This window comes from Hylaeus anthracinus, unplaced genomic scaffold, assembly GCF_026225885.1.
Source record: "Hylaeus anthracinus isolate JK02 unplaced genomic scaffold, UHH_iyHylAnth1.0_haploid 5, whole genome shotgun sequence".
Taxonomy (NCBI): Eukaryota; Metazoa; Arthropoda; class Insecta; order Hymenoptera; family Colletidae; genus Hylaeus; species Hylaeus anthracinus.
The window spans coordinates 436,822-452,505 of record NW_026535322.1 but is presented as its reverse complement, the minus strand read 5'-3'; the positions used below and the strand labels follow the sequence as shown (position 1 = coordinate 452,505).

Here is a 15,684-nt window from a genome sequence, read left to right as displayed (position 1 = left end):
TCGGCCATCCTCTCGGTGCCAAGAATAAATAGACGGGAAAAATGTGAATTTTTCAAGGAGACAGCCAGGAATTCTTTCTCGCATTTTGACTTACTTTTTCTTCGTTGCACCGACTCAATTACGAGATTCGCATTCCGTTGGAAAGTAGCCGCGAGTGCAGCCATCGAGCAGAAGGCTGATATTTGGCATCGGTGGAAACCGACTCCTGCAGCGCGCAAGCTCGCTTTCTTCTATTCACTTATCCTTATCTCAATGTATTATCGAAATCAACGTACTTTCGTCGTTTTCCTCTTTTGTAAAATTATGCGTACCGGATGCATCTACGTTTCACGGGCAGCAATTATTCCCTCTCTTATCGCGTTCTGTTCTTTATCTCCTCCGAATAGCTATTTTTCTTCGCGTCGCTCCTCTCCCTTTCCCTCGCGTTTTCCACAGATTTTCACTTCTTCACCCCTTCGTCGTGATTTCACCCTTCCACTCGTCCCTTGTCAGATTTCCTGACTCGTTATATCTCTGTTGGAATCGCATCCGTTCCTCTCCTGCCGAGGCTCCACCTTTCCACTCGTGCACCCTTTCTACAAACTTTCTCCCCTACACGTTTCGTTTCTCTTGCACTCGTATAAAATCTTGTATATAACTTGTTTTAACCCTTTGCCCGATCGCAGGGCCGTCTCTGGGTTATTCGTTTCCCGAGTGGTATCTAAAATTTGCCGCCATCCTTTTGCCAAAAATGATTTAATTCGAGTAGCGTGCACGCGCCTGTCCGCCGCTCCCTTCTTTCGGTCCACCTTCCCTCTCAGTCTTTCTATCGTCGAGAACCATCCCCTCCATTATCCATTTCGCTCGCACCATCCATCCCCCGTTGGCCACCAATCCACTCGCAGATTTTCCCTCTCGCTCTGTTCTCGATGGTTCAGCTCGTTCGGTCTCTGTCTCCACGGTGGTCGCGCTGTCTGTCGCCGACACCGAGCATCGCGAGTCAGTCCGGTTGCCTACCTCGGGCGCTGTTGACAGCCACCCCCGTGCGCGAGAAACCCTTCCCGAAGCCAGTCGCGTTTCCATCTCTTCCACAGTGATAGCGAGAGACCCCCCATTAGCGCGTCTTCCGTTTCGTTTCGTTCCTCTACGAAACCGGCTGGTGTGTCGTTACGTCGTTACGTCGTTACGTCGTTAGCCATCGAGAAGACAACGGCGACGTTCACGTTTCGATCGAGCGAAACCGCGAGGTACTCTAGATCGACGATCCACGCGTCCTTGTGAGTGTTGTTTCTTTACGCGATACGGTTGTTGCCCCGCGACAAAACCCACTCAAAGATAGCCAAAATTTCTATTCAGATGCGACCCCCGAGTTACGAATAAAGGATAAAGTTTATTCGTTGTTAGTCGAATAAAACGTATAATCCGTTTAATCGTTGGCTCGGATAACGTGTCTTAGGTTCGCTTTACTCGCTGTCCATTATTTTGCTCGTCTCCGGAGCCAGCGAAACGAACCCAGGATCCCCGTGACGATCACCGTCAGATAATTCAAGGAGAAGATGACGACGCGCATAACGAACCGCGCGAGATCATGGTGGTGAGGAGCGGATCCGTCGCGCGAACTAGAGGCAAACGGAGAAGAAAGCAAGCAGCGAGTTGGCATGAACGACGAGGGGAACAATCCCGACGACGCTCACGGCGATGGTTATAGACGTGACGTGACGACCACGTTCCTGTCTGTCGACTATTTACGTTCGTTCTCGCTCGTCATACTTGCGATCGCTACGATGGTGTTGATGACGCGCACGTCGGATCGTCGGTGTGCCAGCCTTCAGCGCGCCTAAAGGTCAGTAACGAGATCTAGAAAAGTCTTTTCCAACTATCGACTACCGTTTCGATTTCATTCCTCCTAACGTCCCCGCATCGACAGACAGAGAACACTAAACACGTGTGTGCAGAGAACGATCAGATATTTATGTATACAGCGACTGTGTCGCTTTCGAGGGTTACGGGTGATCTAAGTCTGGTGTGCTCCAAACGATTTCATTCTTCGAGGTATCCAGAATAAGAACAGCCTTATCGTATTTTCATGGAAATTTCGTCGGAGAAGAATTTTTCAGGAGACACCGATTCGAGTGTCTTCTTACATATGTTTCGACTTGTCGCTCGTTGGCGGAGGTCCACGATTCTATGCAAAGATATATCCAACGTTCCTCGGTGTCAGAGTATCGTTCGTTGGGCTGTAACTCCGCAGGGGTGCGAACGAGGCGTGGATAATTGAGGCGGGGCCGTGACAGTGGAAGTCGCTGAATAAATATATACATACGTGGAAAGAGAAACGAAGCGAAGGAAAGCGACGATAAATTCCTTCGGGAAGGTCGGGGGAAGGATTGCATAACATCGCTCTCTCCCTCTCCCTCTCCCTCTCCCTCTCCCTCTCCCTCTCTCCGCGCTTTTCTCTTGCTCCCTTCTCGAGCGGTTGATTCTCGGTTTCCCTCCAAGCAGAGAGGGACAACATTTTATTCGAACACACACAACCAAACCGTGATTGTTTACAATGTTCGTTACGGAATACTTTATTTTTAATTGAAATTCAACATGTAACGGATAAACAATTGTTTGTTCGTTATTCATTGTTTTTGACCATCTTCGTCTCCGAGTCCAGCCCTCCTTCAAACGTTAACGAACATCTGTGTCAATAACTAATTAAAAACTCTTGCCACGGGTCGCTACTACCCCCTGGAACCCTTTCTCTGCTCTGCTCGCTCTTCCCGTCCTCCGTACTGTGTAGGTATTTAATTAAAAGAGACCGCGACCTATTCTCCGCGGCGATGCTCGCCGCGTCGTTTCATTCACTGGACAAGGTCAGCCCTCGTTCGTCGCACACCGGCATGGAAGGGATTTTCTCGTTTCTCTCTGCGGGAGAAGAACCAAGGAAAACGAAGAGGTGACGAAGAATCGATTCTACGCCACCTTTCCATCGGTATCGAGTGAACACGTCGCCTGAACATTGACCAGGACATTGACTGTGAATGTGTTCCCGTTGGTATGGAGCAAAAATCCTCGGATTAGGGGTTGGTTTATCGAGTTGTGGAACTTTTGAAAAAAAATGGAAAATATTCGATTCGTGGACAGAAAATTTGGATTCTTCGAAATAACGCGAAAAAGGTCGCGTTGAAAAATTCGTACCAGTAACAAAGATAACCATTTGGTAATTAGATTTTGGACAAGACTGATTCACATCGGTTTCCTTGCGGCGGTGTATTCAGCGGGAGCACGCCCGGAGGGCTTAAACGATCGATGGGTCCTTACCTTTCTTCCGTGTTTCGTTGCAATTTCGTTGCAAAACCACTCGGTAGCCCTGTCCGTGCACAACATCGATGCATAAAAGAGAAAAAGAGAGAACGAACTCGAGAGCGGAGATAGTCAACAGCCCTTGCAACGTGCGCGCCCCTTCTCGCGTTGGATCGTCGCGAATCTATCGACGACGAGGGCTTCCTTGTTCTCCACTCACGTCTGTTTACCCCTCTTTCTTTTCTTAGGTCCACACAACGTACGTGTGTGGATTCGTCGAGCACGGTGCATGTGCATCGTCCGTTTTTCCACCGTGTTGTGTTTATCGTCGCCGCGTATATTCCAACATGAGCCACGGAGAACTCCGGTGCAGTGATTCCCAACTACGCGGGTGATCCGACCCGAGCCGTGCCAAGAATTCGAACCCGTTCATTTAGATGCATACAATGCGGATGATTTTATGCGAGATAAGTAGGAAAAACTTTGGTTAAATCTTGTTTTGGTCTAGAGTATTGGAGATTTTGTAACGATTTCAAAAGATTTCAAAAGATTTCTAATAAAAATTTGTACCGTTAAAGCAAAGTTTAAGCGCACGCGAGCAGGAAATGTCGAAGCACTGCGATATTAACGAGAGGAACGGTGCGCCGCGCCGCGCCGCGCCGCCCCGCGCTGCGTTCGCAATCCCCTCATACGCGTGTTTACTCATTCAACCGCTGGAATATGCAGTGTTTAAACGAATCCGGTGGAAAGCTTCTCATTTCACGCGGTGCAATTTGCTTCCTGAATCGCTAAAAAGCTTGAATAGGGGACCGTTGTGTGTAAACGAAAGGGAAGAGGCAACTTGTCGAGACTCCACGTTAAAGGTAGAAAGTACGGAGAACTTGGAAGACGCGGACGACGATATTCCTCGCGTTCTTTTTAAGACCACCGACTGTCAAAACCTCGAAAACCCGGATTTGCCGGTTTATCGTTGGATAATAAATTAGCCAGCTTGGTTTCGCTCGATATCACCTGCTGTTAACACGGGATTGCTAGAGAGGTTCGATTTTATGCAATGCTATCGTAAGTATATTTCTAACGTGTACGTTCCTTTGGTATCTTCCGCTTATACAACGCAGACCTTCCAATCGTCGCGTAACCAAAATTATAATTTTTCTTTTTGAAAAACACCTTCGTTCTCAGTTATAGGATCACGTTAGACGGATTACGAATGCTGCAACGCGAATATTGCCATTTTCAAAGTACTCGATAAATATAAATACCAGCTGCCTAAGCGATTCGAAATGTCAGTTGATGCGCGTCATTTAAAGTTATAAATGTCTCGTTAATATGAATTCACGGAAATAATCTCGGCGCGACATTTAAAACCCTCCCGTTAACACAGTCGGAGGTGTTTCTATTTGCACGGGAAATATTTGCTCCGAGAATACATTTCGTCTTCTGAAGCGGGTTAAAAAATTGTTCGCGCGAGCAAGCATCATTTTCTACGCTGCTGACGTGACGTCAGCTGACAAATAAGAATACTCGATAGATATACGATTACCCAGGTACCTTCCGCGATCTCCAGATTCTTTGTGACGATATCTCTCGCCAACGATTTTTCACGCATACTTTTTCGTAAAATTGTATGCTCGCATTTAATTGAAAGAAAACAAAAATCCATAGTCGGGACGGGCAAAACTAATTCGTATTCGTTGCCAATATCTTTCAGAAAGATTTTCGAATTCGTCGCCATCTTTGAAATGTAGTATTTCCGGTATTTCTTTGAATGATTGTTTCGAGAGATCGGCTTGTCAGCTTTCGCAGAGTTCTCTCCTAGCCGTCTTGTTCGTTGTGTTCTCTCTCCCAACGGAGGCAATGCGGGCGCGCACAACTAGCCGGCAGGGGATCGATAACAGAATCGCCTATCGCATGCTACAACTGTCAGAAAGAAATACAATTTAGCCAGGCGCACGCTAGGCGACCCTTTCGTGCCATTTCGCGGTGTACGTTGGTTTAACGTGATCTATCGCGATGAAGGCTAATAATTACCGTATCTATGCGACGTGTATAGTCTGTATATCGGGCGATACGCGTCCTCGCGTCCTTCGAGAAATTGAGCGGGAAAGCTGTCCGGAGCGCGCATTACGGAAGAAAAATTAAGGAAAATGGTTCGACGACTTGTGATTTTAGTCTCGATTCGTCTCTCTTTGTTCGGTCGATTTGATCGATGTATAGGTTCGATATTTTTATCAATTTTCAAAGTACACTCAACTTTTAGCCACGACTAGAAACAGAATACACGTGACGCAATCAGTCTGTACGGTGTCCGACAAGATAGATTACTCGCCCTCGAAAACTTTATTGCTTCGTATCGATGACACGAATCTGATATCAACCGGCGCTCGAATATTGTTCTTGCGATGAAACAAAGGCCAAAGCGGTGTTGCGAGGTTCGCGCGCGATCGATCGATTACCGGTTCGAACGTTTACCTCGAATTAAACGGATGAAACAAATTATAGAGTCACGGATCCGTTATCGGAAACTATAAATTTTGAGTCGGTTCGCGAGACGATCGTTGCTCGTCCCAAGCCATAAATCTTTCGCGGACACTTTGATACCACGTTTCGACTAAATTTCTCATATCTGAAAGATCGACTTGGTTTGCATTGCTGCCATTGATTACTAGTCTGTCATCGAATCGTAGGAATGGCAGGTAGAATATCGATCGACAGAAGTGGCCGAACCTAACGCCGTCTATCGTTTTGGTCAGACGATTGATTGTATTTACTCGAACGATCCAATTTAGTAACCAAATGGCGCGATCTTCTAATCCCTAATTCAGCTGTGTCGAGTACCGTTGTCTTTGATCGATCTATTATCCGCGACGACGCAATCTCTCGAACCACTCGACACAGGCAATTTAACGTAAACTCGAGCAGTCTAGTGGAAAGCTAGTCGAAAGAGGGTCGAAAGTGTCGAAACGAGTGGCCGAAGTTGAACGTTGCATATTCTGGTCAGACTTTCGCCCGAGGCGATACACGCTCCCGAACCACTCGACAACCCACAAAAAAACCACTGATACACATTTTCGATTCATTTTGTTCATTCCGAAATATCCTTGCATCGAAAAAGAGGAAAAGTATGTATATTAACACTTGTGATCTCTCTAGCCGTAGGAATCAACGCTGCGATCGTCACCACGAGAAAGCGAGTCCACAGGAATCTGCAACGACGCGGAGAACCAGGGTAGCCCGCGACCATCGTCTTGCAATGAACAGGCTGCACCTGCCAAGGCGCATAATGTGTCTCGCGTGACACGCGCCGTTTCTCGGTACATTTCTCGTCGGGGCTCTTTGGCTTGATACACGCCCCCGCTTCCATTCTACCCAGGGTATAATCCTTACGACGAGGACACGCGTACCAGGGAGGCACGATAGTAATGACGGTGATGCTGCTGCAACGTTCAGTCACCCCGCAGTCGACGCACAGCCAAAAGACAGCGAACAAGGACTGCAGCGCGAAACAGTCATTTTTATTCCTGCTGGACGACCGTCCAGAGCATCGACACTCGACGGACACGACTACCACGATTACTACTAACAACAACAACAATAACAATAACAACGTCAACAACAACAACAACAACAACAACAACAACGTCAACAACAACAACAACATCAACATCAACATCAACAATATCAACAACAACGTTCTCAAAAGAGACAGCAGTCTCTCGTACGTCGCCGAGGAGTCGGTGGCGTCGGTGACGTCCCAAAGACGCGCCGATTGTGGCCAGGACGTCGCAATGCGATATTACCGGCTCTGGATCTACACCTGTAACTTGGTGCTGCTCGGTAGCGCGCTCGGCTTCGCCGCTACGGTCTCGCGTACTCTTTTATTCACCGGCGATCCTCGTCGTTTCGTGATGCCAGGTGTGCCTCGTGCATTCGACCCAACAGCACTCTACGCTTATTTGGCACTGGCCACGCAGCTGGGCTTGGTGCAGTTGCTCGGCTGCATCGCGGCTAGGAGGCTCAGCGCTAGACTTCTCAACGCCTATTGGGTTCTACTTCTGGCGCTTCTGTTCGGCGACGCCGTCATCGGGGTCGCCTGGGTCTTCCGATTCGAGAGGATGCGCGCCGAGCTCAGGCCCAATCTCAGACAACGACTGCAGGTCGGTATCCTTCCTTTCGGACCGTCTTCGGATCTTCTTTTTCAGACGATTCGTTAATCGAAGCGGTACGCGTATTTCGAACGATCGGTTTAGAGAGTAGGAAGCACAGCTTCGTTTTAGTCTTTTCTCGCGAGTCGTTAAAGAAACTTTGATTCCATTCAACGTTAATAGTCTACCGTATATAAACGAACTTCATCTTATTGTTAGACGCTTCATCCAAGGCAGCTCGACGTTGCTTGTAAAAAGATCGCTCGACCGGGGCATATAGATAATCAACTCTCTGCGGAGACTTTTTCCCCCCAAGTATCAAACCAAGCTTGGAAACCATAAGTCCCAGGGCCGAGACCCTGGGATATCATCCTTTTCGAGATAATCGTTGCTTCCGTTTAATAAAACAAACGACGAACAACCTAAATATCTCTTTTTATCGATACACCGATCGTCCAAATCGAAGAACTGTACAAGTATGTCGTGTTATCATCTCAAAACATACCCAAAAAGTTTGGAAACCACCGAAACTTCTTTTCCACGACTATTTTCTCCCTCGTGAGTTGGTTGGCGTGATATACAGCGCGCCGCGATTTGTTACACCGAGAATCTCAGACCAGATAGATTGCAGGACAGAAATTTGTTTTCGGCGGCAGTGGATAAACCTCTCCAAGATTTACATTTTTTTTTCCGCGGCGTTCGAGGAGATTTTTTCCCAGAGATGGGCAAAATCCTTACCTAGATAAACATCTCGAGTGACGAATAAAAGATAGACAATCTCTTGTTCTTTGCATACGTTATTTTCGTCGTCTATTATTCCAGTTAAATTTTCGCCGCGTGCCAATCTAGTCAAGAATGAGCAGATTTGCAATGTGCAACGAGCATCGCGAGTATTTTATGCTCGACGATTGAAAAGGCTATTATACGACGGGCGTCGAGGGCAATGTTGTCGTTAAGCACGGTATAAGTGGCTCGTTTTGGCAATGAGCGAATCGGCAATACTATCGTCAGCCGCTACAGGACGGATCTCGGCGTCGGTGTCGGCGTCGGTAGAATAAATCCACTCGAATCGACTCGAGCCAACTCGAGCACCTTGTTCCCAAGCATCGTATCAATCTATGCAAAACTACGAATACCGTTTCGATTTCTTTCCAACGACCAACGGCTCGACACGATCGTAGACGACTTTCCATAGCGGTTGGTACGTTATCGAAGTTCGGATACGTTATACCTCACCGTCTATACGGCAGACTAGAATAATTTAAAGGGCGCGCTTCACTCGATCAAAGTTTCGCTGGACTTGGAAATACCGTGTAGCGTAGACTTCTCCGGATATTTTTATTTATTTATTTATTTATTTATTTATTTATTTATATTCGATGGCTTGATTCGTCATATCAAGATAAAACCAGTTGCGTACAAGTATCTGTCGAATGCGTTGAAAATAACAGGATTAAAGCGAGCCAGAGAAAAATCGGTGATAGTTAGCGACTGGTGTCCGACCGACAGCGTTAAGAGAGAATATAAATAGATGCGAAAAGAGCAGAGACGTCAGTTCCTGTCAGAGTTACAGCCGTCGAAGAATCGCAGAGGCGTGGCCCGTTCTTATCAGCGGGCAACATTCAATGGAGTATCGACCAGCAAAAAGGACAGGTTTGCGTCGCGATTCGACGAGACTTGGAGCAGCACGTCCAACTTGTATTAAGCGGTATCGGCCGCGGTGTGGGAAACGCTCTTGAATTATAAACAAGAGCTATTTAAACAAAACCGGACGGAATCGAATGATTCTTAATTTTTTAGTTTTCCTCGTGTATGGCTGATCCAAGTCCATCTCGCCGCGCACATACCGTCCCGTGTTTCCATTCGATTACCGTTTTATTTCCGTCCCGCCGCGAGATTCGCTTGAAATGCTATTCTCGGCAGCGTTCGATCGATAAACATAACAAATCTACACAGACGTCCGTAGTCAAAAAATCGATTTAATTTCTCCTGTAATATCGGCGAAAAAAAATGGGATGTAACCGTCCTAAAAATCAGATATCATTGATAATTCAAGCAAAATTTCGAGTATTCGTACTTGTACGTTACTTTTGACGGCGAATCGACGGTGTAAAAGTAAATTTGAGTGTAAAATTGTTCCGCTACAATTATATTCTCTGCGCGGTATGTTCTTTTTTTTTAAATTAGTTTGCCTCGAAGAAATGTTGGATTCGCGTGTTTCGCATCGCATCGTAACTATCGAAATGGCGCGGCGTTACCGACCCGTGGTTGGCTGACCCAACGCGTTCAACTCTAGTTTCTACGGTAGTATGAATAATATTCATACCATAGCTGGTATACAGTCTATTTATAAACGCGTGTGCAGGTATTTATATATTTCCTGGTAACTCGGCGGCACGAAGTTTCTTCCATCTACGACGCTTGACATTTAAACGAACAGCGATCGTTGCTGGTTTAACGTTTCCGTCTAGACTAATTAATTTGCTTCCCGATGGATCGTTAGATATACCTCGCAATTGGAGGTTTGAAAAATACTATTCCAATTGTTTGAACACTCGTTAATTTGCAATCGTCTAGCGAATTCTCGACTCGCGATCCAAGTATTCGATCGACGAGTCAAGTTCTCTGATTATCGAGCGGAGGCTACGCGAAAATTTAAATAACTCCAAGTAGTCTAAACGGTATAAAATTTGTATGAACGTGAGCGTTGATATATTACCGTGTTATTGCAGATGTTATCGGCCCCCGCCCTCTTCGTTGCATCTTGCGTATCTATCGTTTCGTTTACGCGATATAACTTGCGAGCTATCCTAATTTAGATTGGTTCTCACGGTAAAATGTCATTAATTTAGCTTTCGAATGCCCATAACGCATATCAAACTACGTGGCAATTCATCTATCGCAATTTCTACGATGGCTCGCATAATTGAATATTAAGATTATGCCGTGATCGGGGTTAAAGTTCAGGTGACAGTATTCGTTGACTCGTTTAATTTTTACTCAAAGACACCTTCACCGATCGGTGTAAACTTCGGATTCAGGAATTTCGCTGATAAACTCGCGAGCCTCTGAACTAGTTTCCAACCCCCTCGTTGCCGTCGCGATGAAAAATCAGTGTCAGGGAGATTAACAACGGTTCCAACCTTTTGCCCGCTTCACCTCGTTTCTCTTCTCGTATCTGCAGTCATTATTCTTAGCCCAGCTGTTATCTAGGTCGATCGCATAATCGACGGAAAATGTGCGTATCCCGGATATCGGACCATAGTTTCCGTCGTATTCTTCTTTCGCTGTCGTAAAAGCAATTCTCTGTTAGCAAAGTTTCTCGTCGAATTTTCGCTATCGCTTCCTGTCGTTTCTGACATTCTGTTCTGTCGATCGACGATTACGTTGACGCAACGCTGCGTCTTTTCTCGAGGTATAGCATCTACAAGGTATGTCGTGCATGCAAAAACAAACAACAAATATACGATTGGAATAGATTTGGAATAATCGCAAACGAAGAATCTGGCTGGCTAGGATTCGAATCTACTCGTAAGGTGCTTGATCCCATTGCTAATTTTGAACTCGCGAGACTGACGCGACGATTGGATTCGTGAACCCGCACAGACGTGACAACGGCCGGTTAAGTGTTACGGAAATATTCGATGCGGTTAAACGGTAAATCGGTTGTCAATTTTTAATATCGAGCCGCCGTCAATCTCGAGCAGAATTGAACCGTTTAAAAATATCGGCGTCCATCCGTTTCGTCGGGGGATGCGTAAATTTAGATTCGGCAAACGTGGTGCATCCTGCATCGATTAACGTGTTTCAAATCCTTCTCCGGCTCTCGCTCGAGAGTTTTCCCAAGTTCCTCGACACCGTCCACGTATTTATAGCGATCTATTTCCACTGCAGATGGAATACGGTAAGGATCTACGATTCACCGAGCAGTGGGACCGTTTGCAAAAGGAGTTTATGTGTTGCGGGGTGACTGGTCCCAGAGATTTCGTAAACCGTTGGCCTCAAACGTGCTGCGGGCCCAGCGTGAACGTCAGCGACGCGTGTCAACAACCGTTCGCGAGGGGCTGCGAGGAGTCTCTGATGCGATGGCTTAGGAAAACGGCAGACCTGCTGTTTGTGCTCGGTTTCTGCGTAATCGCGTTCGCCAAGCTGTGTTTTCTGGGAATCCTGCGGTACGAGATACGAGAGATGATACAAAAGATACGTCTGCTTCGGGAACCACCGCCACCGGCGACCACGTTAGCTCAACCACCGTTCTCACAGGTCATGCCGGAAGCGACCAACAACGGGAACATTGTTCGACGCACTACTCTGCCCAACGCTGTCGCTCCTCCCGGTAGGTTTTCACTTTCCACGCAACGAGTACACCGAATTCTTTGCGTTATTCGTTCGAGGCTCGAAACGATTTCCGAGTTTCAGCTCCAACAGCTGAAACATCGCTTACGCGTCCTCGCAAAACGAGGAACTTGTTTAACCGGTAAACATATTTTTCTCCGTAGGAATCGCGTGAGGGAAGATTAATCGACGCAATCTAAATTCTCCAGCACAAGCCCGCGTGCACGTTCTGCTCGCTATGAATTACTTTTATCTTTTGCAGATCTTCTTGACGTGCACACCGCACACGGACCAACCGACCGATCGTTATTCTTCCCTTGTTCGACAAAAACGATTAAATATGTTTGGACCAAATCGATGTGCTCGATCCTAGTTACGACTCATTAAACGATACGCATCTTCGATGTAACACGGGCAATCTTCGATAAAGAGTTTAGCTGTTCTACCTTTTACGTATGCGTGTATTCACTTTGAAATCGTATCGACGGGAATTTCCGCAAGTGTGAATTTCTATCTATTACAATGTACAATCGGACAACTTTGTTGAAAAATGTCTCGAGGTACAACGTGAATCCATTCTAGAACGCGTCCAGTTAACTTGCCGCTCACCTAGTTACTTCCCATTAGGCTTTCATCGTTAATCTGATCTTTTCGGCACACCTCCGTAGCTTAGACCGCGTAAGCGCTATCGACTGCGAAGCCGTGCAAAAGAAAGAAAAAGAAAACCGCGGACGACCCTAATGAACGTATATCGAACCACGTCCGACAAATGTTCATATTTCCGCGAAAGGAACCAGAAATGTTGGTTTCGTTAAAGTTTCGCGGCCTTCCTCCGATAGAAAGCTACTTCGTTCTTGGCCTAACTTTTCGAGATGGCAAAACTTGGCAAAAAGTTTCGCGAAACATTTCCACGAGTAAGCTCATCTCGATGTCTACGACGTAAAGTCAACTTTCTCCGTCCGTCCTTTCGTTTAGTTGACACGACAGAAATTTATCGGGTCGATGGTATGCGGATTTCGGCAAAAGTTTACTCGCATAATCGATACATACGAACCATCTCTAGAGATTTATTCCATCGAACGGTTAAATTTGCGTAAAATATTTGATCGTGTACTACCGTATGTTTACCGTAGTAGAACACGTTACGTCGGTACGCCTCGGCCGCGGCGTTGTTCCGTTTTACAAACAAATACACAATTCGTTTAAGTAATACCCGTACAGGGCTCTGCTCGACTCCGATTAACCTAGAAGAACTAGGACGTTGCGTGCTCCCGGTTAATAAGTATTTAGCACTCCGCGGTGCCGTCTGTAATTACGAGAACGATAGCAGAGTTTATCTTTATTCGAAGCCAGGGACCGCGGTTGAGCGTATTGCTCCACTCAAAGGTCATACTTTTCGAACGATAAGAGGACGATGTATTCTCTCGGTAGGTCGTTGAATACGTAGCGAAAATTCCGTCCAAAGTTCGTTGACCATCGCGTGATTATCTATTATCGTAAAGTAGCGATCGACAACGGTGGTGGTGCCCGTCACCCGTGGGTACCATGGAACATGGATCATGGCTCTTGTACACCTAACGTGACTTATATTTTTCAACTTGTACTTTTCGCGTGTTATAAACACATATGTTTCGTAAAGTACCCTCATTGTTTATACACGAGTTGCTCGTCTCGCGATTTTGCCGAAGCTCGTCTTCTCAAACAAAACTAAGGAGGCTCTTAGCAAGAAAACAAGTTGCCGATCGTAGGCCGTACTTAATATAGAAATTGGTGAAATCACGCGATGTCGATTCTTTTCGAAGATTAGAATTAACGAATGTTTCGCTTGATCGATCTTCGGCCGACCTCGTTTCGAAAAACTGGTAATTATTCGTCCGCTCCACCTCGAGGGGGATTGTTACGCTTTCTATCAAACGTGGTGAACAATGAGGAGCCCTTGTTAGTCGTAAAAATGACTGATCGTCCCAGTAACCGAGAAGAGGGACTGGGTCACGAACTCGTTTCTTCTCGACGTCGGCGCCGACGCGACGATCGGTATTAGGTATTAGCGTATCGCGATTCTTTGGATTTCGTTAGCAATTTTCCTGCGATTGCGATCGTGGTTGGTCAAAGAGTCGGTTCTGTATCAAGTGCGATACGGTATAGTCCGTCGTCGAAATGCGAAAGAATCGAGTATCGAACGCATAACCTTCTTTCGTCGACGAGGAGCGTCTCTACCCGTTTTGTATGCTTGGCGATAGTAACGAATGCATCGTTTTCAGGAAACGCGTCATTGCTGCTTCAAACGGAGGACTGCAACACCGGAAGACACCCCCTGCTGGCAAACAATCTGCAGGACGGTGGGGCGGACAGCGACACCAACAGCCATTGCGCGTTGATTCTCGAAGAAACGACGCCTACCACGGCGAACCACACCTGTGGTGCAGCTCGGGAGAAGAGCAACGGTAACAACAATTACGAGATGCGCGAGTTCAACAGAAGATTGTTGCTGTCGAATGGTGGCAGCCCGGGCACGGGGATAACGGCAGGTGGACAAAGCAGGCGGACCTGACTATGGAAGTGGTGGCGAAACACCTCGAACCGTTTCCTGTACAGAAGCAACCGGTCCGCCGAGATCACCGTGTATAAGTAAGCCAGCCCGTGCATACGTGGCTCCGATGCTTCATGCGTGTAGCCGCACGGAAAACACGGAGAAAAGTTTGGAAAACGTGGTCAGAGACGAGCCGCTCCTCGGATTCTACATCCAACCTCTTGTACGGAAAGCTGTCGAACGGAATTGGATACTGGCTGTTCCGTTGAAATGATCTTGGAATTAAAGAAAATCCGACAAAATATAAATACGCGTATGCTTCGCATATCGATAGCTGATGATTCCGATTTTCGAACGTTACACGAAACTTTAACGTATCTAAATATTCGACAAACTCTACGTTACAGGGGTCACAGACGCAACGATTAATCGTACGATTAATTAGGCCAGTGATTCTTAATCGTCACGCCGTTAAGCTAGCTTACTCTGCGATGTCAATTTTTCTCATCTTTCATAGTTTTTCAAATGATAACTATCATTGTTAAACTCGTTGTGTTCGTAACGTATCGAAACTACACCTATACATATAGTTGCTCCTTGTTTCTTTGCGAATCGTTAGGTCTGTAACTCTTATCAAAGGTAAAGAAATGTGTATAAAGGACCATCGAGGAAAAGTAATTCAAAATAATTTCAAATGATTTCAAGGTTACAGCCTGATTCAGTTGCGCGAAACATCTTGCATACAGAATGATCGCGTTACTAGCAACCAGCGTATTTCTTATAAACGAACCATACGAAAGAGAAGATGAAAAATCGTCGATGATTTCGAATAAAAATTACAATGGTTTAAAGAGAGATGCATAAAAAGTATCGTTGATGGACAACAAGTTCGAGGATCTCGTTAATTTTGTTACCTCGATAATTATAAATGTTAATAATATACATTTATGGAATCACTTTGTGTTTTTAGTAAATATAAATTAGAAAAACATTGTTGTTTTTTTTGTTGTTACGTTTAATAAAAAAAGGTATTGTCAATCCCTGTTTGATTCCTAATCCATTCCTATCTGACAAGGAGTCGATTCTTACTAAAATCAATTTCAAATACTCGAGTGATCGTAAATTTATCTGTACAGGTTGGTTCACCTGAAGTTACCGATCATACAATACTTTCATATTTTGTACGCCTGGTAACAGTACAAGGAACCGTATAATATTCAACTTTCCATTCAAACATAAGTTAAGTCTCTTTCGGTATGGGAAAGATAGAGCAAATTGCTGTATCTTTCACAAAACGATGCAACTATCGTTACTTTCATTTTTCTTTCTTGTACCGATAACTTCAAAGAAACACGCTGGGTGGCAATAAAGTGAACGATTCTGTATATCATTCGTAAGTTGTAT

At 45.8% G+C, this 15,684-nt stretch overlaps 2 protein-coding genes across 2 annotated transcripts in view; one reads left to right on the top strand and one right to left on the bottom strand.

Annotated features, from left to right (window-relative positions):
* The window catches only part of LOC128895617 (uncharacterized), a 33,804-nt gene that overhangs the window by 8,854 nt on the left and 9,266 nt on the right, over positions 1-15,684 (bottom strand). The window lies entirely within an intron of this gene.
* On the top strand, positions 103-15,134 carry LOC128895621 (uncharacterized). Its single transcript, XM_054158362.1, has 5 exons — positions 103-1,256; positions 1,436-1,822; positions 6,424-7,427; positions 11,310-11,751; positions 14,012-15,134. Exons 3-5 carry the CDS (start codon positions 6,693-6,695, stop codon positions 14,299-14,301), a joined length of 1,467 nt encoding a protein of 488 aa, XP_054014337.1. The 5' UTR covers positions 103-1,256; positions 1,436-1,822; positions 6,424-6,692; the 3' UTR covers positions 14,302-15,134.

Coding starts and splice junctions, on each gene's coding strand:
- LOC128895621 (XM_054158362.1), top strand. CDS start 6,693: ATGACGGTGATGCTGCTGCAACGTTCAGTCACCCCGCAGTCGACGCAC. Junction 7,428..11,309: donor ATCTCAGACAACGACTGCAG/GTCGGTATCCTT, acceptor TTTCCACTGCAG/ATGGAATACGGTAAGGATCT. Junction 11,752..14,011: donor CAACGCTGTCGCTCCTCCCG/GTAGGTTTTCAC, acceptor CATCGTTTTCAG/GAAACGCGTCATTGCTGCTT.